Source organism: Protopterus annectens, chromosome 3.part1 (assembly GCF_019279795.1).
Source record: "Protopterus annectens isolate FY-2018-M chromosome 3.part1, PAN1.0, whole genome shotgun sequence".
Taxonomy (NCBI): domain Eukaryota; kingdom Metazoa; phylum Chordata; order Ceratodontiformes; family Protopteridae; genus Protopterus; species Protopterus annectens.
Genome location: NC_056732.1, coordinates 39,735,458 through 39,752,732, shown reverse-complemented (window position 1 = coordinate 39,752,732; position 17,275 = coordinate 39,735,458). Strand labels below are relative to the sequence as shown.

General features: G+C 38.1%; 1 protein-coding gene across 2 annotated transcripts in view; it reads left to right on the top strand.

Moving 5' to 3' along the window:
* Window positions 1–17,275, top strand: part of LOC122797979 (acetyl-coenzyme A synthetase, cytoplasmic-like) — a 1,448,208-nt gene that overhangs the window by 1,297,487 nt on the left and 133,446 nt on the right. For both annotated transcript variants that reach the window (XM_044066533.1, XM_044066532.1), the window contains one exon: window positions 14,512–14,580. In XM_044066533.1, the coding sequence (XP_043922468.1) occupies window positions 14,512–14,580 (69 nt within the window). The remainder of the gene's footprint in view (window positions 1–14,511; window positions 14,581–17,275) is intronic.

Below are 17,275 nucleotides of genomic sequence, written 5' to 3'. Positions count from 1 at the left end.
CTTAAGAATTCTGGACAAATCCAAAAATATAAGGGTAAAAAGAATCAAAACCAGGGGCAATTGTTTTTTAAATATTACGCTTAAAAAATAACTAATATAGTAACAGGTGTAGTAATAGGTTTTGCATCAAATCCGTTTTCTGCACAATGATAAAAATGAAACTGTAATGTCTGACGTTAATTGACAAACTGTAATCCCGTATGCTTTATCATAAAATCAAAAATTTTGAGGTACAGGGTAAAAATATAGGCAAAGCCAAGGATGTTGAGAAAATATCCAGCAAAACTGAACTGCTGCTTATTCGTTCAGTACATACAGTAGCTGCCTCATGGCTCCAGGGTCTAGTGTTCCATCCTAATATCCAGTTATTGTCTCTGTGCAGTTTGCATCTTCACCTGCTGTATGTATGCCTTTTCTCTGGGTACTCCTGTTCCCTTCTTCCTCCCAAAAGCATGCAAATTAATGATCTACTCTGCTTTAGAACTAACAGCATTAAAAGCTGTTTTAGAGTTCATTCTGCCACACTTAAGTTCCTAGGGTGAAATCCCATCTTAACAACACTTAGGGGTCCTAGACAAGCTTTTGCTAAGCACCATAAACCCTGTTAAAATTGGATGTTGTGCTGCAGAAGTGCTTAACAACTGGATTTGAAAACAAAGCAGGAAATATGTCAGTTGTCAGTGCCAGTGACTCAACAGGTAACACACTTTGCCACTGGAAGACCAGAGCATTACGGGTTCTCTCCCTACAAGTGGTGATTGGATTATTGACACTGCAGTGCAGCATTAGGGGTGCTGAACTCCTCAGTGTATCATCCTTCGGATGAGGTGTTAAACTGAGGTCCCATCTGCTTGAGTTGATGGCAGCTCAGGTGTATGTAAAAGATGTCAAGAACACCAATAGTAGATTCATACACATTTTATTATTATTGTTTATTTGGTTAAGCGCTTTTATTCACTTTAGGGTAATGTGGACTTCTTCAGAACCATATCTAAGATACAAAAGTTAAAACACCACCCCGTATTTAAACCTTTCCAATCAGACCTTCCAATTAACAAGGCTAACTACCTTAAAGGCACATAAAGACATAAATATATTCCCATACGTTATAGAAAGAACATGGTATGACGATTTGAGGTATCACCAGCTATTCCAGGAGAAGTAGGGCAGTGGATTTGTAACATATGTCAGCACAGCTAGCTGGTGTTTTGTAAAGGATTATATGTCATATATTAAACTGATTTGTACAGATGCTTGTGTTGAAAATGTATTTCTAAAACTGCTTGTGTTAAAAATGTACTAAAAGTGTATCCTGCTGTACAGAAAAAGAAACACACTTGTATGTCAGACTGTATTATAACTATTGAAATTAATATTGTAATAGAGGATACTGGAAGAGAAGAGGTTAAGCTCAGCTCCAGTTAACTTTGAAAAAATAGTATGAATTTAAATTACTTAATTTAGGTCATAAAGATGAGAGATGAAATGTCTGTGCTAGAGAATGGTTTATTAGCTGCTATAGGAACAGTGGAAGTGTTTTATTGTTTTATGACTACCAGAAGCTGCAACAGATCTTAGGAAAGCTCTATGTGCATGTATTATTGACACGTATGTGTGAGAATCAGGGTCAATTGTTAGGAAAGAGGGTAGTATAGGAACCAGAAATCAGATGACCAGATGTATGTGATGTCACTCTGTAATCCAGGGCAAAACTTATGTTTTTATACTGGATGAGACTGAAGTCTCAGAGCAGTCTGTTTTTGGAACCTGACAAAGAAGGAAGACCACTCAGCTGCTTCATCTTGCCTTGCTCTAGTAAATGACCAGGGAATAGTAATTCTTTAGATCAGTAGAAAAATATAGTGAGATTAATTAAGTACTGTTTTTCTGTATCTGTGTGAATCTATTCATCTGTGTTATTTTAATATTTCTTGTGACTGAAACTCTGGTGTTTATTGTAAATAGATATTCCATATTTTCATGTTCTTTTATTATTTATTATTAAATATATTTAAACTTTTCATTGTGGCTGGTCCTTTAGAGAATATTTTAGCCTTTGAGAGTACTTGTATCTATTTGGTGAATCTGTGGCCACTTCTGAAAGCCTTACTGCACTGGTCAAACACTATCGTTTGTATTAATATTAATTCCACTCAGCATAATTGGGTACACTTGTAAGAGCCTTAGAGTAGCTGGCTTTGGAGTGTCTGGTGGCGGTGTAACTACCTTATAGACTGGGCAGAAGGGGCCTGCCTTTCCCAGGCGTGTGTGTGTGTGTGTGTGTGTGTGTGTGTGTGTGTGTGTGTGTGTGTGTGTGTGTGTGTGTGTGTGTGTGTGTGTTTCTGTCAGGTGCTTGGAGCAGGGACACAGAGCACTGGTTTCACAGAGAGGGTGGTGAAGTACTTGGCTTGGACACTCAGCTGAGGACTCACTCTACAGTTGTGCCAGTGGGGGTCTTACTGGGGACATAGACAGAGAAAGAGAAATCCAGACCCCAGACTGACTGTGTTCCCTGTGTACTGTTAAGGGAAATTGTGCTTGATGCAGAGAGCTGCATCTGGTAGTACTGAGTGTATCTATTTTTGTTCCAAGTTAACACCCCTCTACAGTGTCAGTGATGGGGATTCAGGCTCCTTAATTACTGCCCCAGAGAGGGGACATCATACATGACACTGTCACACTTGTTAAAAAGTAGTAAATAATAACCATCACTATAAAAATGTATATATAAAAATAACTCAATTATACATCCATTACCATGGCACCCATGGAAAAGGGTAGAGGCCCTTTATTAAATAACATATCTACAATATTTATACTAGTTACATATTATACATTATGTACATCCTTTTACATTTATTTTCCATCATTTGCATAACTTTATACATACATTTTGACCTCTTTATTTCCATTCATTTTCTGATCCCCACCATTTTTCCACAACCAGAATCTTTTTTCAGTATCTCTGCCAATATGTATTTCCCATTAAAGTTTAACTCATTCAAGCTTTCATTACATATAGTGCATATTATATCAAACATCTTTCTGTTTTCTTTACATATTCCCCTCTTTTATTATCATAATAACCATATTCCAACATATCCATACTTATTTCCTTCGTTTGCTTAATACTTTCCAGGACACTGTTTTCGCATACTTTTTCCCATAATTTCTTCACCTTTTTACATCTTAAAAAACATGTTCTGTAGTTTCAACTTCACCACAATAATTGCGTATTCTTTCTTCTATTTTTATATGGCATATTCATTTTCACTGTCAGTTTATTTATTGCTAATCTGTACATTCTACATATCTTATACCATTCCACTCTCATTTGTATGGCGTTTATTTTTTCTCCATCTTTTCTCATGGATAAACACAGTAATACTTATTTTGTTTAAATGTCATTCTTCCTGTTATATTCTATGTCACTTCTCTTTATTTTCCATAACATATATATTTTTTCTTGATAATCTTTTATCTCCCATTCATACATTCTTTCCTACATTTAAATGTACTCATCATACAGCATATTTCCCACTACACTTTCTGCTGATCAACTCCCTGCCGAGTACCTGCAAAAATCAGCTGATGCTATTGCTTACCCCGTCTCAATACTAATCAAGCAAACCATAGTAGAAGCTAAAATTCCCACCATCTGGAAAATATCCTATGTAATCCCACTTCACAAAGGAGGCAGCTCTACTGAATTCTCCAGTTATAGGCCAATAGTTATACTCTCTCCACTTGCAAAGTGTATGGAAAAATGTATTCGTAGACAACTCATGCACCACCTAATCCAGAATCACTTTATGGCAGACACTCAGCATGGCTTCCATCCTCATCACAGCACTACTTCAGCCCTCCTAGCCTTTACCAACACCATAAACCATAATCGCAACAATAATTATATATCCTCAGCCCTCTTCTTGGATCTTTCCAAGGCATTCAATATGGTTGATCACCAACTTTTAATCCACACCCTACAAACATTCTGTCTAGATACTAGAGCCCTTCAATGGTTTCAATCCTACCTGAATGGTCAACAGCAGGCTGTCCTCTGGCAGAACAAACTCTCTAACGTTCTACCTAACACCCTTGGAGTACCACAAGGCTCTATACTAGAGTCCTTGCTGTTCTCCATCTTCATTAACGACCTTTATACTGTCATCCCAAAAGTCAGCTGTATCCAATATGCTGATGGCTCTACTCTAATTTGCTCGGCCACATCTCCAATAGAGTTATGGTCAGCTACCCAGACCACATTTAATACAATAGAAAACTGGCTTTCTGAACGTCGTCTGATCCTAAATCCCCAAAAAAACTAAAATGCTGTTATTTTCACCAACATGTAGGTCTACCGCTTTCACCTTTACCATAAATTCAAATGATGGCACAATAATCTCCCCTGACCCCTCTACAAAACTATTAGGTGTCATCATAGATAATAATCTAAAATTCGACCTACATGTTAACCAAACTATCAAAACTATCAGTAAAAAACTAGGGTCACTTTATAGAATAAAAGCCTTCCTAACCCCTCCAGCTAAAATTGCCATGGCTCACTCTCACTTTCTTTCAACCCTTTTGTATGCATCCCCTCTACTCTCGAATTTAAACAAGACTGTCCTTAACAAACACTCAATTTGCTACAACCACATTGCCAGGTTTGCTGCTGGGCTGCCTTTTAGGACACATCATTGCATCAATCTAAATCAGCTTGGGTGGCTTGAACTACCCAGCCTAATCCAGTATAACCAACTGATTATGGCCTGTAAAATCCTCTATAATCCGGACAATACTCCTGCACTTAAAAATATTATAACCCCCTATAACAATCCTAGACCGCTTCGATCCTCTAACAAACTACTAATTCAGACTAGCAAAATTAATAACACAGCCGGTGACTCTCTCTTTGCAATCTCTGTAAGTAGATCCTGAAACTCTCTTCCAGCTGATATTACCTTACTTTCCACCTTAGGTCAATTTAAAACTAGAGTCAAACAACATTGGCTATGTCAATGTATCAAGCCTGGCTAACTCTCTCTAGAATGTGTAAAAATCTGTTAACCAGCTTACTGTGTAATTTAATTTAATCCTGATTTACGCTCGGGATTAACTCTAACCTGTGGAACTTGTTTAACTTGCTTACTTATGTAATCTCTGTAAATAGTCTGTTTGTAATATGTAATGCTGGTATTATGTAATACTGTATCTGCTTACCCTTGGAGCTTTTCTCCCTGGGCCTCCGCTGAAAATGGACATGCATCCAGTCGGACTATGTCAACAAATGTAAAATAAATAAAAAATAAATAAAATAATTTCCTTGTATCTTTCTTTCATTATTGTACTTATTTTACTCTTGCATCCATGTCAGCACTTTGTCTAGATTCAGGGAAGCTGCATAAATTACTGGATTTACCAAACCCATCCCTCCTTCTTTTTCTTTAACACATAACGCACCTCTTTTCAGTGGATTTAATCTGAATCCCCATGTAAATGAAAACACAGTTGACATTACTTCCTTTTTTTATTTTATAAGGATCATAAACTTATTTGCTAAAAAAACATTTTTTCACAATAATACAGAATTTATTAAATGACACTTTATTTCTATATGACAGCTTATATGTTTTCCAAAAAAAACTTATATTCCTTCATTTTTGTATATCTTCCCATTGTTGCATTGTCTCCTTACCAAATTTTAAATGCAATATTTCTATTTCTTCCATATTCAACTTAATATTTTCTATGTTACCTATTATTCCTAGACCTTTTTATCCTTATTTATATTCATGCCTATAGCTGTCAAATATTGATTAAGTTGCTTAATGGCTACTTCCATCCATTTTCCTTTGTCATTAAAACAGTGTCATCTGCATTAGAGAACATACTCAGTACTTTAATGCCTTCTATAGTCCTATATTCTGCTATTTTTAATGATATATTTATTTTACTAACCACTGCATTCATAACCAATGCAAATAAAAGTCTACTTGCTAGATAGCCCTGACTTATACTGTTCTTTCTATGATCTGTATCTTGACTTAATCAGTCTTTACTAAAACTTTATTTTTTTCATACGCTGAAACAAGTACTTTTACTAACTTCTCACTTGTATTCTTTTATATCTCATAAAATATGTTGTATCCTGTGAAATGTCATACTCAAATCACCTGCAGAAAATGATTGACTTCAACAATTGGCTAAGTTTCTGGTGTCATTCTAAGGGGATCCAGTATCTGTCTGCTTGGAATTACATGATTGACAGACCTCGATGCTTTGCCAGAGATGGCCTGCATCTGTCACCCCTGGGTTTCCGGGTACTGGCTAAGGCTCTTGCCACCCCTATAGTGCCTTTTTTAGCCCATGTTCCAAAGACCAAATTACCACCGTAACAGCTATAAATAAATGCAATCTGAAGGTCATGCTGCTCAGTGCTAGAAGTCTAAATCTCAAGATGCTCTCGCTCAGAGCACTCCTTAAAATGGAGAACATCAACATTTCTGCTGTAACAGAGACCTGGTTTAAAGCAGAAAAAAGCACCCCTGCACTACCAAGCTATAACTCATTCCACACCTTTCGGGCCCAGAACATGGACCGAAGCTCCAAAGATGGTGGTGTCTCCATATTCATAAAGGATATGCACACCTGTAGACTAGTAGCCCAGCATAACGCATCTGAGATACTCCAGGTACAAGTAACATTGGGTAAGACGGTGATTCAGGTTGTAGCCTGCTATAGGCCCTCAACCATGTCCCAAGACTCTCACTCCACATTCCTAAGCACCCTGGAAACTATTAAGATCCAACCCAACACTCTCATACTAGGTGACTTCAACTACCCCTCCATCAACTGAGTAAACTACTCATGCACCAATGCACTGACCCAATGCTTCCTGGAATTCATCAATTCCAATGCCCTGGACCAGCTCATTCTTACCTGCACTAGAAGACGCAACATCCTTGACCTGGTTATTACTAACATGGGCAACCATTGCCCTACACCAGTAGTCAATTCTTCCCTGGTTAGATCCGACCACAAACTAATCACCATAGAAATCCACATCTCACTGACACTCCCCGCAAAGGTATCCACCATGAAAAAATTCTCCAAAGCTGACTTTGGACTCCTAAAAACAGAGATGGCTAACTTCACGGCACCCATGCCAATGGAAAATAGATGCATAACTGCCGAATTATACACCAATGCACTGTACGAACATGTACATAAATGCATGGAACTAGCCATACCCAACAGAACCAAGACGCACTCCTCGAAAAAAAGGAAGCCAGTCTGGTGGTCCCTTGCCATTAATAAACTCTAAAACAGAAGGAAGATACTGTTGCAGAAAAAGGTGAAGTCCCAAGACTGGAAAAATCCCCTTATTCGCCTCAACAAAAAGTTGAGATCCCTCATAAAAACATGCAAAGCCAGCCATTAGCCTGACAAGTCTGATATTTAAGGCTATGGAGCACATCATCATGGACATAATTAACAAGGCTATAGGGAATCTTCAAACTGCAGAACCCACGCAATTTGGTTTTGTGAAAGGTAGGTCATGCATACTCAGCCTGATTGACTTCTTTGAGTCAGTCACCAGAGAGGTGGATGAAGGTAAGGCAGTTCGTACAGCCTACCTTGATCTGGCCAAGGTTATCTGATACCATTCCTCACTCAGGAATTAGTGATAAACTCAGCAAACTAGGCATCAGCCCCTCTATCATTAGGTGGGTTGAAACTGGCTCACAGATAGAACCCACAGTTTGAAAGCAGCGGACTCCGTCACAAAAGCAAGCTGTGTGGCATCCAATCACGAGTGGAGTCCCACAGGGATTGGTCCTGGGTCCTCTCCTGTTTGGCATCTACTTCTCAGACGTCCAGGCCAACACGGAGGGACTCTGTCTGACCAGGTTTGCAGACAACTGCAAGCTGGGAGCCATTATTAACTCCCCAAGTGATGCAGACATCCTACAGAAATGCCTCACTGAGACCAGTGACTGGTGTTGAAACCATGGCCTTAAGCTTAATGCCAAAAAATACGTTGTCATCCCCTTTGGGAAAAACTCAGTTCCCACTAATTACCACACTGATGGGAGCCCAGTGAACACTAAAGACATTATAAGAGATCTGGGGACACGGGTCGACAGCAACCTCTCCTTCGACCACCACATCGCCACTGTGGTCAGAAAGTCCTTCTATGCGGCACATCTCATTACCAAGGGTTTTGCATCCAGGAAGAAAGAGGTCATCATTTCTCTCCACTCTTCCCTCATTAGACCGGTCATAGAGTATAATGCCCCATTTGGCATGTACCTCACTTGACACCTGCAACAGCTGGAGAGGCCACAAAAGTACCTCACAAAGAGGATCCTAGGCCTACATGGACAGACTCAAACAAACTCTAGCTATTCTCTGTCTCATATCAATTACTAAAAGGAGATCTTTGCTTGACTTAACAAAGCAATGTCTGACCCAGCTCTGTTAGAAATGCTACACCTAAAGAAATCCCAGTCCCTCCACACCACACACTCCAGAGACCTCAGCCTCATTATCGCAATCAACAAAACATGCTGGAGAGACAGGTTCATAATCCAGAGACTGCCCATGCTCTGGAATAGATGTCCCATACATGTCAAGCAGAGCACCTCACTGGCCCTCTTCAAGAGAAATCTTGATGAGTGGATGGGAAATAGAAAGTTCACCGTGAAGGATCACTCCAGTGGCTCTACTTGATAGAGGCACTGGGAACCAACGTCAGGCTGCACGATGCCAGGGCATGTCTATGGGCTAGGCTTGTAAAGGTCCCAGAGCCATTAGCCTAGTATACACCTATGACCCTATGATTTTTAACTTCTGTTTTCCCATTCATTGTATCGCATACAATTTCTCTTATCATTAATAAGTCTTGACTTCCTTTTCCCTTTTTCTCAAGTATTGTTTCTAATATTTTATCTAATTTAGTCTCCAGTCTCTTTTCTGTTACCTTTCATAAAAATCTTATAATCCAAGTTATTTAAAACTATCAGTCTCCAATTTTTAATGTCCTCTTCTTCCCCTTTTTCCCATATAAATTTCATAGCTCCAACACATATTTCTTCTTGCCCAAAACCTTCCTCAATTCATTCATTTAATGCTTCCACAAAGTACTTCTTCTGCCAATCTAACATGTCTTTATATGTATAATATTCTATCCCAGCCAATCCTGCTGCTGATTCCACATTTACTATTTCAACACATTGTTCCCTTCTTCCAATGTTATTTTATTTCAAAATCTTCATTAAGCTGTTTTGTTAAATTTTTAATTTACACTTTTGTTTTCTTTCTCTCTTATTTTTAAATGTCTTTTGTATATATTTTTTTATTACATTCATTATTTCTTGTTGATATTTAACACTTTCTTCTTTTCCAATTCATATTTCTCTTCTTATTCTTTTGTTTTCTTTTACTATTCTGTTTAAATAAGGTTCATAGGTGTGTACTAGGCTAATGGCCCTGGGACCTTTACAAACCTAGCCATAGGATTACCCTGGCATAGTACCACCCGACCTTAGTTCCCAGTGCCTCTGTCGAGTAGTGCCACTGGACTTATCCTCGGGGTGAATTTTCTGTTTCCCATCCACTCATCAAGATTTCTCTTGAAGAGGGTCAGCGAGGTGCTCTGCTTGACATGTATGGGAAGTCTATTCCATAGCATTGGCAGTCTCTGGGTTATAAACCTGTCCCTCCAGCATGTTCTGTTAATTGGGGTAATGAGGTTGAGGTCTCTGGAGTGTGTGGTGTGGAGGTATTGGGATTTCTTTAGACGTAGCATTTCTAACAGAGCTGGGTCAGACATGGCTTTGTAAGTCAAGCAGAGATCGCCTCCAAGTAGGCGATATGAGACAGAGAATAATTGGAGTTTTTTGTGTCTGTCCATATAGGACAAGTTTTTAAGGCCTATGATCCTCTTTGTGAGGTACTTTTGCAGCCTCTCCAGTTGTTGCAGGTGTCTAGTGAGGTACATGCCAAATAGGGCATTGTACTCGATGATTGGCCACATGAGGGAAGAGTAGAGGGAGACAATGACCTCTTTCTTCCTGGATGCACAACCCTTAGTAATGAGATGTGCCACATAGAAGGACTTTCTGACCACAGTGGCACTGTGGTGATCAAAAGAGAGGTTGCTGCCAACCTGTGTTCTCAGATCTGTTATAACACCTTCTGTGTTCAGTGGACTACCGTCAATGTGGTAATTCATGGGAACTGGGTTTTTCCTAAAGGGGATGACACATTTTTTGGCATTGAGCTTAAGGCCATGGTTCTGACACCAGTCGTTGGTCTCAGCGAGGCCATTCTGTAGGATGTCAACATCACTTGGGGAGTTAATAACTCCCAACTTTCAATCATCTGCAAAGGTTGTCAGCCAGAGTCCCTTCATGTGACCTGGACTTCAGAGAAGTAGATACCAAACAGGAGAGGACCCAGGACCAAACCCTGTGGGACTCCACTCGTGACTGGTTGGCAGTCTGATTTGGAGTCAGCTACTTTCACACTGTGGGTTCTATCTGTGAGCCAGTTTGCAACTCGCCTATTGATATAGGGGTTGATGCCTAGCTTAGTGAGTTTTTCTATGATTCCTGAGTGGGGTATGGTATCAAAAGCCTTGGCCAGATCAAGGTAGGCTGTATGAACCACCTTGCCTTCATCCACAGCTCTGGTGACTGACTCAAAGAAGTCGACCAAGTTGAGCAGGCATGATCTATCATTCACAAAAGCAAACTGTGTGGGATCCAGAGTTTGGAGGTTCCCTATATCCTTGTTTATTAGGTCCATGATCATGCATTCCATAGCTTTGCATATCAGACTCGTCAGGCTAATGGGATAGTTCCCGGGGTCTGTAGTCGATCCTCCCTTGTGGAGAGGGATGACTGTAGCAGTGCGCCATTTGGTAGCGACAAAGCCTGAGGTGAGGCTGTGATTGAACAGGCCACACAGGTGAGGTGCCAGTTCATTCTGAACACAGCCAGGGATATTGTCAGGTCCCATAGAAGCTGTATTCTTGACCTTGGACAGTGCTGTTTTAACCTGTGCAGCAGGAATACTGGGTGCCTGGCAATCTACTGGTATTGTGATTGGTTCTTTGGGGGGGGGGGGCAAAGTTGGCACTGAATCTGTCGGCCAGTATATTGGCAATATCTGTTGGCTCAGTATAGAAGGTACTGTTGTGCAGTAGCTCAGAGCAAATCTGGTTATTGCCATGGAGATTCTTTACATAACTATTGAAGGCCTTGTGGTTGTCTTTACTATCTGCTGTAATTTTGTTTTCATAGCTAGCTTTAGAGGATTTGATGAGGGATCTCAACTTTTTGTTGAGGCTGATAAGGGAGTTTTTCCAGTCTTGGGGCTTCACCTTATTCCGCATCAGTTTCCTCCTTCTGTTGTAGAGTTTGTTTATGGCAGGTGCCACTTCTTCCCTTTTACCTTGTAAAATATCTTTGTTTAAACAACATTCTTTTAATCTTTTCATCTCATATATTTCCTTCTCCCTCTCGAAAATTTCTTTTTTATTTCTTACTAAAGCTCAAAAAGCATAACTGCTAGAATCTTTGTATTTGTTCTTCTCCTTTTATTTTTGAATTTTGCCCTTCCAAAAACATTTGTTATATATATTTTTTAAAACTTATCCACTAAGTTCTTGTATAGTTCTCTCATACCAGCATGGTCTTTCCATAATAACTTACCCTTTCTATATCCTCCTTATCTAAATCTTTTTCATTTAATCTTTTATTATCTTTGCCTCATTTTATATATCCTTTTCTTTCTTGAATCTCTAGATCTATTGCCAAATGATTTGAAATCAGAAAGTAATCTCATTTCTTGGATTATTCCTTCTGCATATGTACTGTTTATTGTTTCATATACATAACTATCCATTTTTAATTATTTCTGACATTGTTTTAACATCACCACTTTCTTTTTTTCCTTTCTCAGGTCACAATTAAAATCTCTCACTAATACGAGATCCATTTTCCTCTTTTTTTCTTCGTCACATATGCACAAACAGCAATGATTGTATAAACCTGCGTTTTCTATTTCATCTCTACAGCTGTTACCCTACCCAGTATTACCAAGGAAATATCCAAATGTCTATTGAACTTTTCTATACTGTACCTATACCTGAGCATGTTTCTTTTCCTATATTCCAAGTAATCTCTCCTCCACATAACTTTTCTACTTGTAATCTCTCATTTTCTGTTAAGATTCTTTTATCTTCAAGTATAATAATGTCTATATCAAGCGTTAGGCACCATTGCAATACACCTAATCTTTTTTATATATTCTTTATACTGTTCACATTTATCACTAAAATTCTCAGCTCTTTTTTATTGATTTATTTTCCCTTTTTTTACCTTTTTTCTTTCACACCCAATCCTTTAAATTTCCTCTTTCTATCTTTTTCCCAATAGAATTTGTCCTTCCCTTAACCATTATTTCTTCTTCATCGCTTGTTTCTACCATCATTACTTCATGTCCTTCTTTTCTGTCTTTTTATCTTCTACTTTTCCACCTTCTATTGACCATTTTTTGTCTATTATTGTCTATCATGTTTCTTGATCTCTTTCTAGTTCTTCCTTTTGCGCCATCTCTTGTTCATTCTCATGCTTTCTACCCACTTTTTCTTTATATTCTTCATTTTCTTTGCAAGCCATCCATAAGTCAACCAGTTTTTCACATTTAAAACATTTCAGTTCACATCTTTTTGCATCCTGCCCTACTTTGCCACAAATGTTAATTTCCTTTTGTCACAATTATTGATTAAATTATCGCTTTTATCACACACACCCAAAATTGTTGCCCCCAATATTTCACAGTGCCTTTATTTCAATTTCCATTTATCATACTTGGAATATGCACTATTCTTTTATTTTCCATTTTTAATGCAACACAACACTCCCAACCCTCAGTCTATAAACCTCTGGTATCCTAATTTTTTCTAATGTCCATAACATCTTTATATACCGTTTTTAAATAATCTTTTAGTGATTCTTTTTCATTTCAGTTTGAAACTGAACATAGATTTTCTTTTTTCTCTCTATTAAATGCCTGCAAAATATACACATTCCATGAATTAGTTTTTCTTTAACTCATATTATTCCAAAAAAGTTCTCCATATACTGTCTTGATTCAAATATAATGTCACAAAAAGCATCTTTATTAATATTGGTGAATGTGCTTACCTCTTTTGGTGCACTACTCAGTGGTCATTCCTGTCCAGCTCTTTTTCTTCTTTACAACTTCTTACTAAATGTTTTTTTCTCCTTAATTCTTCCTTATTTTCTTCTTTCTCCCTGTTTCGCTATCTCTGCCTACAACTTCTCTCTTATCGCTTCCTCCACTTCTTCTCCTCATGACATTCTCTTCCCACTTTCTGGCTCACTTTGGTTAATTAAGTTTTGCAAATAAATAACCCACAACCCTCCTGATTAGAGAGTTGTAATAATACATCCTTTCTATATCTCGCTCTCCACCTCAAACAACTACTACTGGAAAAGTAACTCTCAATTTTGTGAAAGTATGATCACCTTTGCATTACTCTGCACATATGACTCTCCCTTCTCACTGTATGCAGGTGCCTTCCTTAAAAGCTCTTGTACCCCATATCATCCACTCCCTTTTACGAAGATTCAACTGACTTCACACCCAACATACCTCTGATCTCTGTTCCACCATAATCTCCTCTCCAAACTACAAACTTCAATATAACTATTCTAAAATGTTGTCATCCTCCATACTTCTTCCTGCTTCTCTGAGCTGCCAGTGTGCCTGGAAAGGATGCAGGAACAGCCACAGCAGACAGCATCCCCACTCAAAAAGGGTAGGAGAAGTTCCCCATTGCCCATGCCAAATTTCTCCTATAGTCTAAATACCATCTCGGGTCTCCCCCCTGAAAAGAGGCTATTATCCTAGTGACACTAACCTGGTCAACATAGGAATAAATAAAAAAAATAACAATAAATGTTTGCTTTCAGTGATGAGCACTAGCCTCTCTAAATATGCATCTGTTGACATGAAAATGTTGTGTCCTTCTGTTGCATAAATGATCCAATAAAATCCAGGAAGAAGTCATTCTAATATTAGTTCTAACAAAGTAATGTTAAAAGCAAAATTGTAGCTAAGATCAGGTTATTAGGATTTGTGAGTATGTCATTCAGAAGATAAGATATAAGGCACTCATAATGTGGACAATAACATTTCCATGCTGCTGATTGCCATGAAGGAATGCTTAGTTGTGTTTTTATGAGCTACTTGTATTGATATGCTACTGGTGCCTTCATAGTGATGTCATGCAGAATGAATAATTTACTTTGGAAAACCAGTGGGCACTCAAGCTTTCGTAATATATAAAGGTCTGGGGGAGTAGATAGATATTCTGAAAATGGTTGTTGTCATATTTCTGTGTTTTGTCTAGTGTATGCATTGCATTGGTTTTTGATATCTGTGACTTTATACCTTTGTTGTTTCATATAGGATGTCGAAGGGACAAAGATGGCTATTACTGGATCACAGGAAGGATTGATGACATGCTGAATGTCTCAGGTAGTGTGACTTAGTGCATAATGCAAACATGACTACAGTGTTATTCTCGTACCAGTCAAGTGAAAAAGATATTTTTGTTTTCATTTACTATTATTATGTTAATTAGTTTGCACACCATAGTTAAATACCACAATAAAATGCGCTTTCTTTAATGCTACACAATAGCTTACAGACTGTTGTATTGCCTTCAGTTGACAACCTTTTGTCTGTGTTGTAAAAAATTAACTAGTTGAAACCCAGAATTACAAATTTATCAACAAAGAACCAGTGATGATTTTCATTAAATGTGTCATTGTCCTCTCTTGGTATAGCAGTATGAAGCATTATAAGTACTTCAAAACTTTTGCTGTATAAACAGCCACGGGACAAGTATACTCTGAATTATCTTAATACTGCCTTGAGGTAGGACTAAAGCAAAAAGTATCTGTTTATACCCTAAGATTAGTTAAATAAGGTGCAGATTCAGATAATTACCTGGTATTCAGGCATGGTGTCTGCCTTCCTTACTGATTACCTGGTTTCATTTTGTAGTGTGGGCAGTTGACAGATTACTAGTAGAAGAGGACTGAAAGGCCACATCTGATCTGTCCTGTCCATAGGACAAGGGACACCTTTGCTACCTGTCCCTACCTAGTACTGACCATGCAGCATGATAAGTGTACTATGTGTATGCTAGCTCTATAGCTGACAGCATGTGTCATTTGGACCATTGGGGTTATGGGTAATAACTGAGGAAGGTCAGCGTTCATCTAGCATATCCCATTTTAATGGTTTTGATTGCACTCATCCCATTTTAAGGGGAAACAAATTGTATTTATTTATTTATTTTGATAAGTGGGTAAGTGGACTGGCTAACAGACCACAAGATGTAAGATGCAAATAGAAAATTATGCATAAACTAAAGAATACAGACAACTGTGCAGATCAGCTAGATGATTGTTGTATAATCTGGATGAACTGATGGTTTAGCTACCAGACAGACAAGGCAGATATCGGAGGTCACCATGAATGAAGACAAAAATAATCACAAATAATAAAGCTGAAGTGAGACACCCACACACCCGCAGAAAACTCCAGCAAATGACTACCTTACTGTGGTTCAAGTATTACATTATGCTGCACGGATTAACCCTGCCACCTAGTAGTGGTTTTCTACTTCCAAGAAAATGTCAGGTTGCAATATCCATGCTTTTTATACAGTTTTCATATAACTGTTATTTTGAACTAGTGTAATGTTACAGTTTAGCTTACAATCTACTGTGTTGTATTTCTTCTGAAATAAATCCAGTATAATGAGTGACTCCTTGCTTTTGAATTTTTACTTGTTTTTCGTATCTTTCTTTTTCTGTTTTTTATTCAAAATATTGAATGATGCAAGTTGCCCCTTCTCCACTGTTGTGCGATGTTGGAGTTAGTTTATATAGTTAGCAGAGGGGGGTGCAGCCCCCCACATGAGGGGTACAGGGGGGCATACCCCCTGCATTAAAAATGTGTTTAGTATTTTGAATTTTCAGTCTTTTGGGGATTCAGTGTTTTGGTTTGTCAGTCTTCTAAAGTAGACCCATAAACATATCCGAGCATGTTTACTGAAAGTAAATTAGAAAGACACCATCTGATGAATCCTTTCAGCACAGCAGAATGTGTACAAGAATACAATATTCCAAAGTTGTTTGAAATTGTAATAAACACTTCCTGGGATTCATTAATGCCTGCACTAAGTGTACACTGTTCTGAGTGAACAGACAAAACCAGCATAACTCACACTTTATTCTTCCTAATTTTGTTTTTTCTACTGATTTTCATACAGCCTTAAATATCAAGGGTGGATTCATAAAGGTTTCCACCACATGTAAGCTTAGTGTAATCTTTCAGAGTGACAAGAAAGCACAAAAAATATGGTACGAATGTTCTTGAATACAGATCAGATGCACTTAGTGTAGACATTAATGAAGCTGACCCACTATATTTCTTTTGGAGTTTTTCTCCTCAGGCCCCCACTAAAACGGGGCAGCTTGTTGCCCGATAGACTATCCTGGTAAACTAATGTAGTCAGTCAATAGTCAGTAAATAAACAAACAAATAAATAAATAAGTAAAAACTCTGTTATATAATGAACTAATTTAAAAGAAAGTAAGCGGCATTTTTTTTAATTTGACATATAATAACAAAAATCACTGCCCTCATGGGTAAACTAATGTCACTCATGACTAACTCTGGATTCCCTGTCACTCGAGTCATGATTAACGCAGCATTAAGATCCAACAGTTAAGCTTATCTGTTTGTAATCCAGTGTTTCCCCAAGCATGATTGGAGGCTAGTCATTGCTTAGATATTTTCACATTAGAAAAATATACACTGTGAACTGAGAAAGAAGTTACTATAGTTTGTGTACTGTTCCAAAAACATAAATATTTTTATTTATTTATTTTACATTTGTTAACTGGGATGGTCCGACTGGATGAGGTCCAGTTACATCGGAGGCCCGGGGAGAAAAGCTCCACTTAATTAATACAACAGACAATGATAATAACACATAATGTAAAGTAAAAAATGTGTTATTGAGCAGTACTTTGTGCATAATAAAACATTACGCAAAGAAAGATCATATCAGCAATATATACAAATGAACATTGTTTGTCATCAAAGTATACAGACAGAGATCACAACAACATTTCCAAATGTCAAGGGATACCAT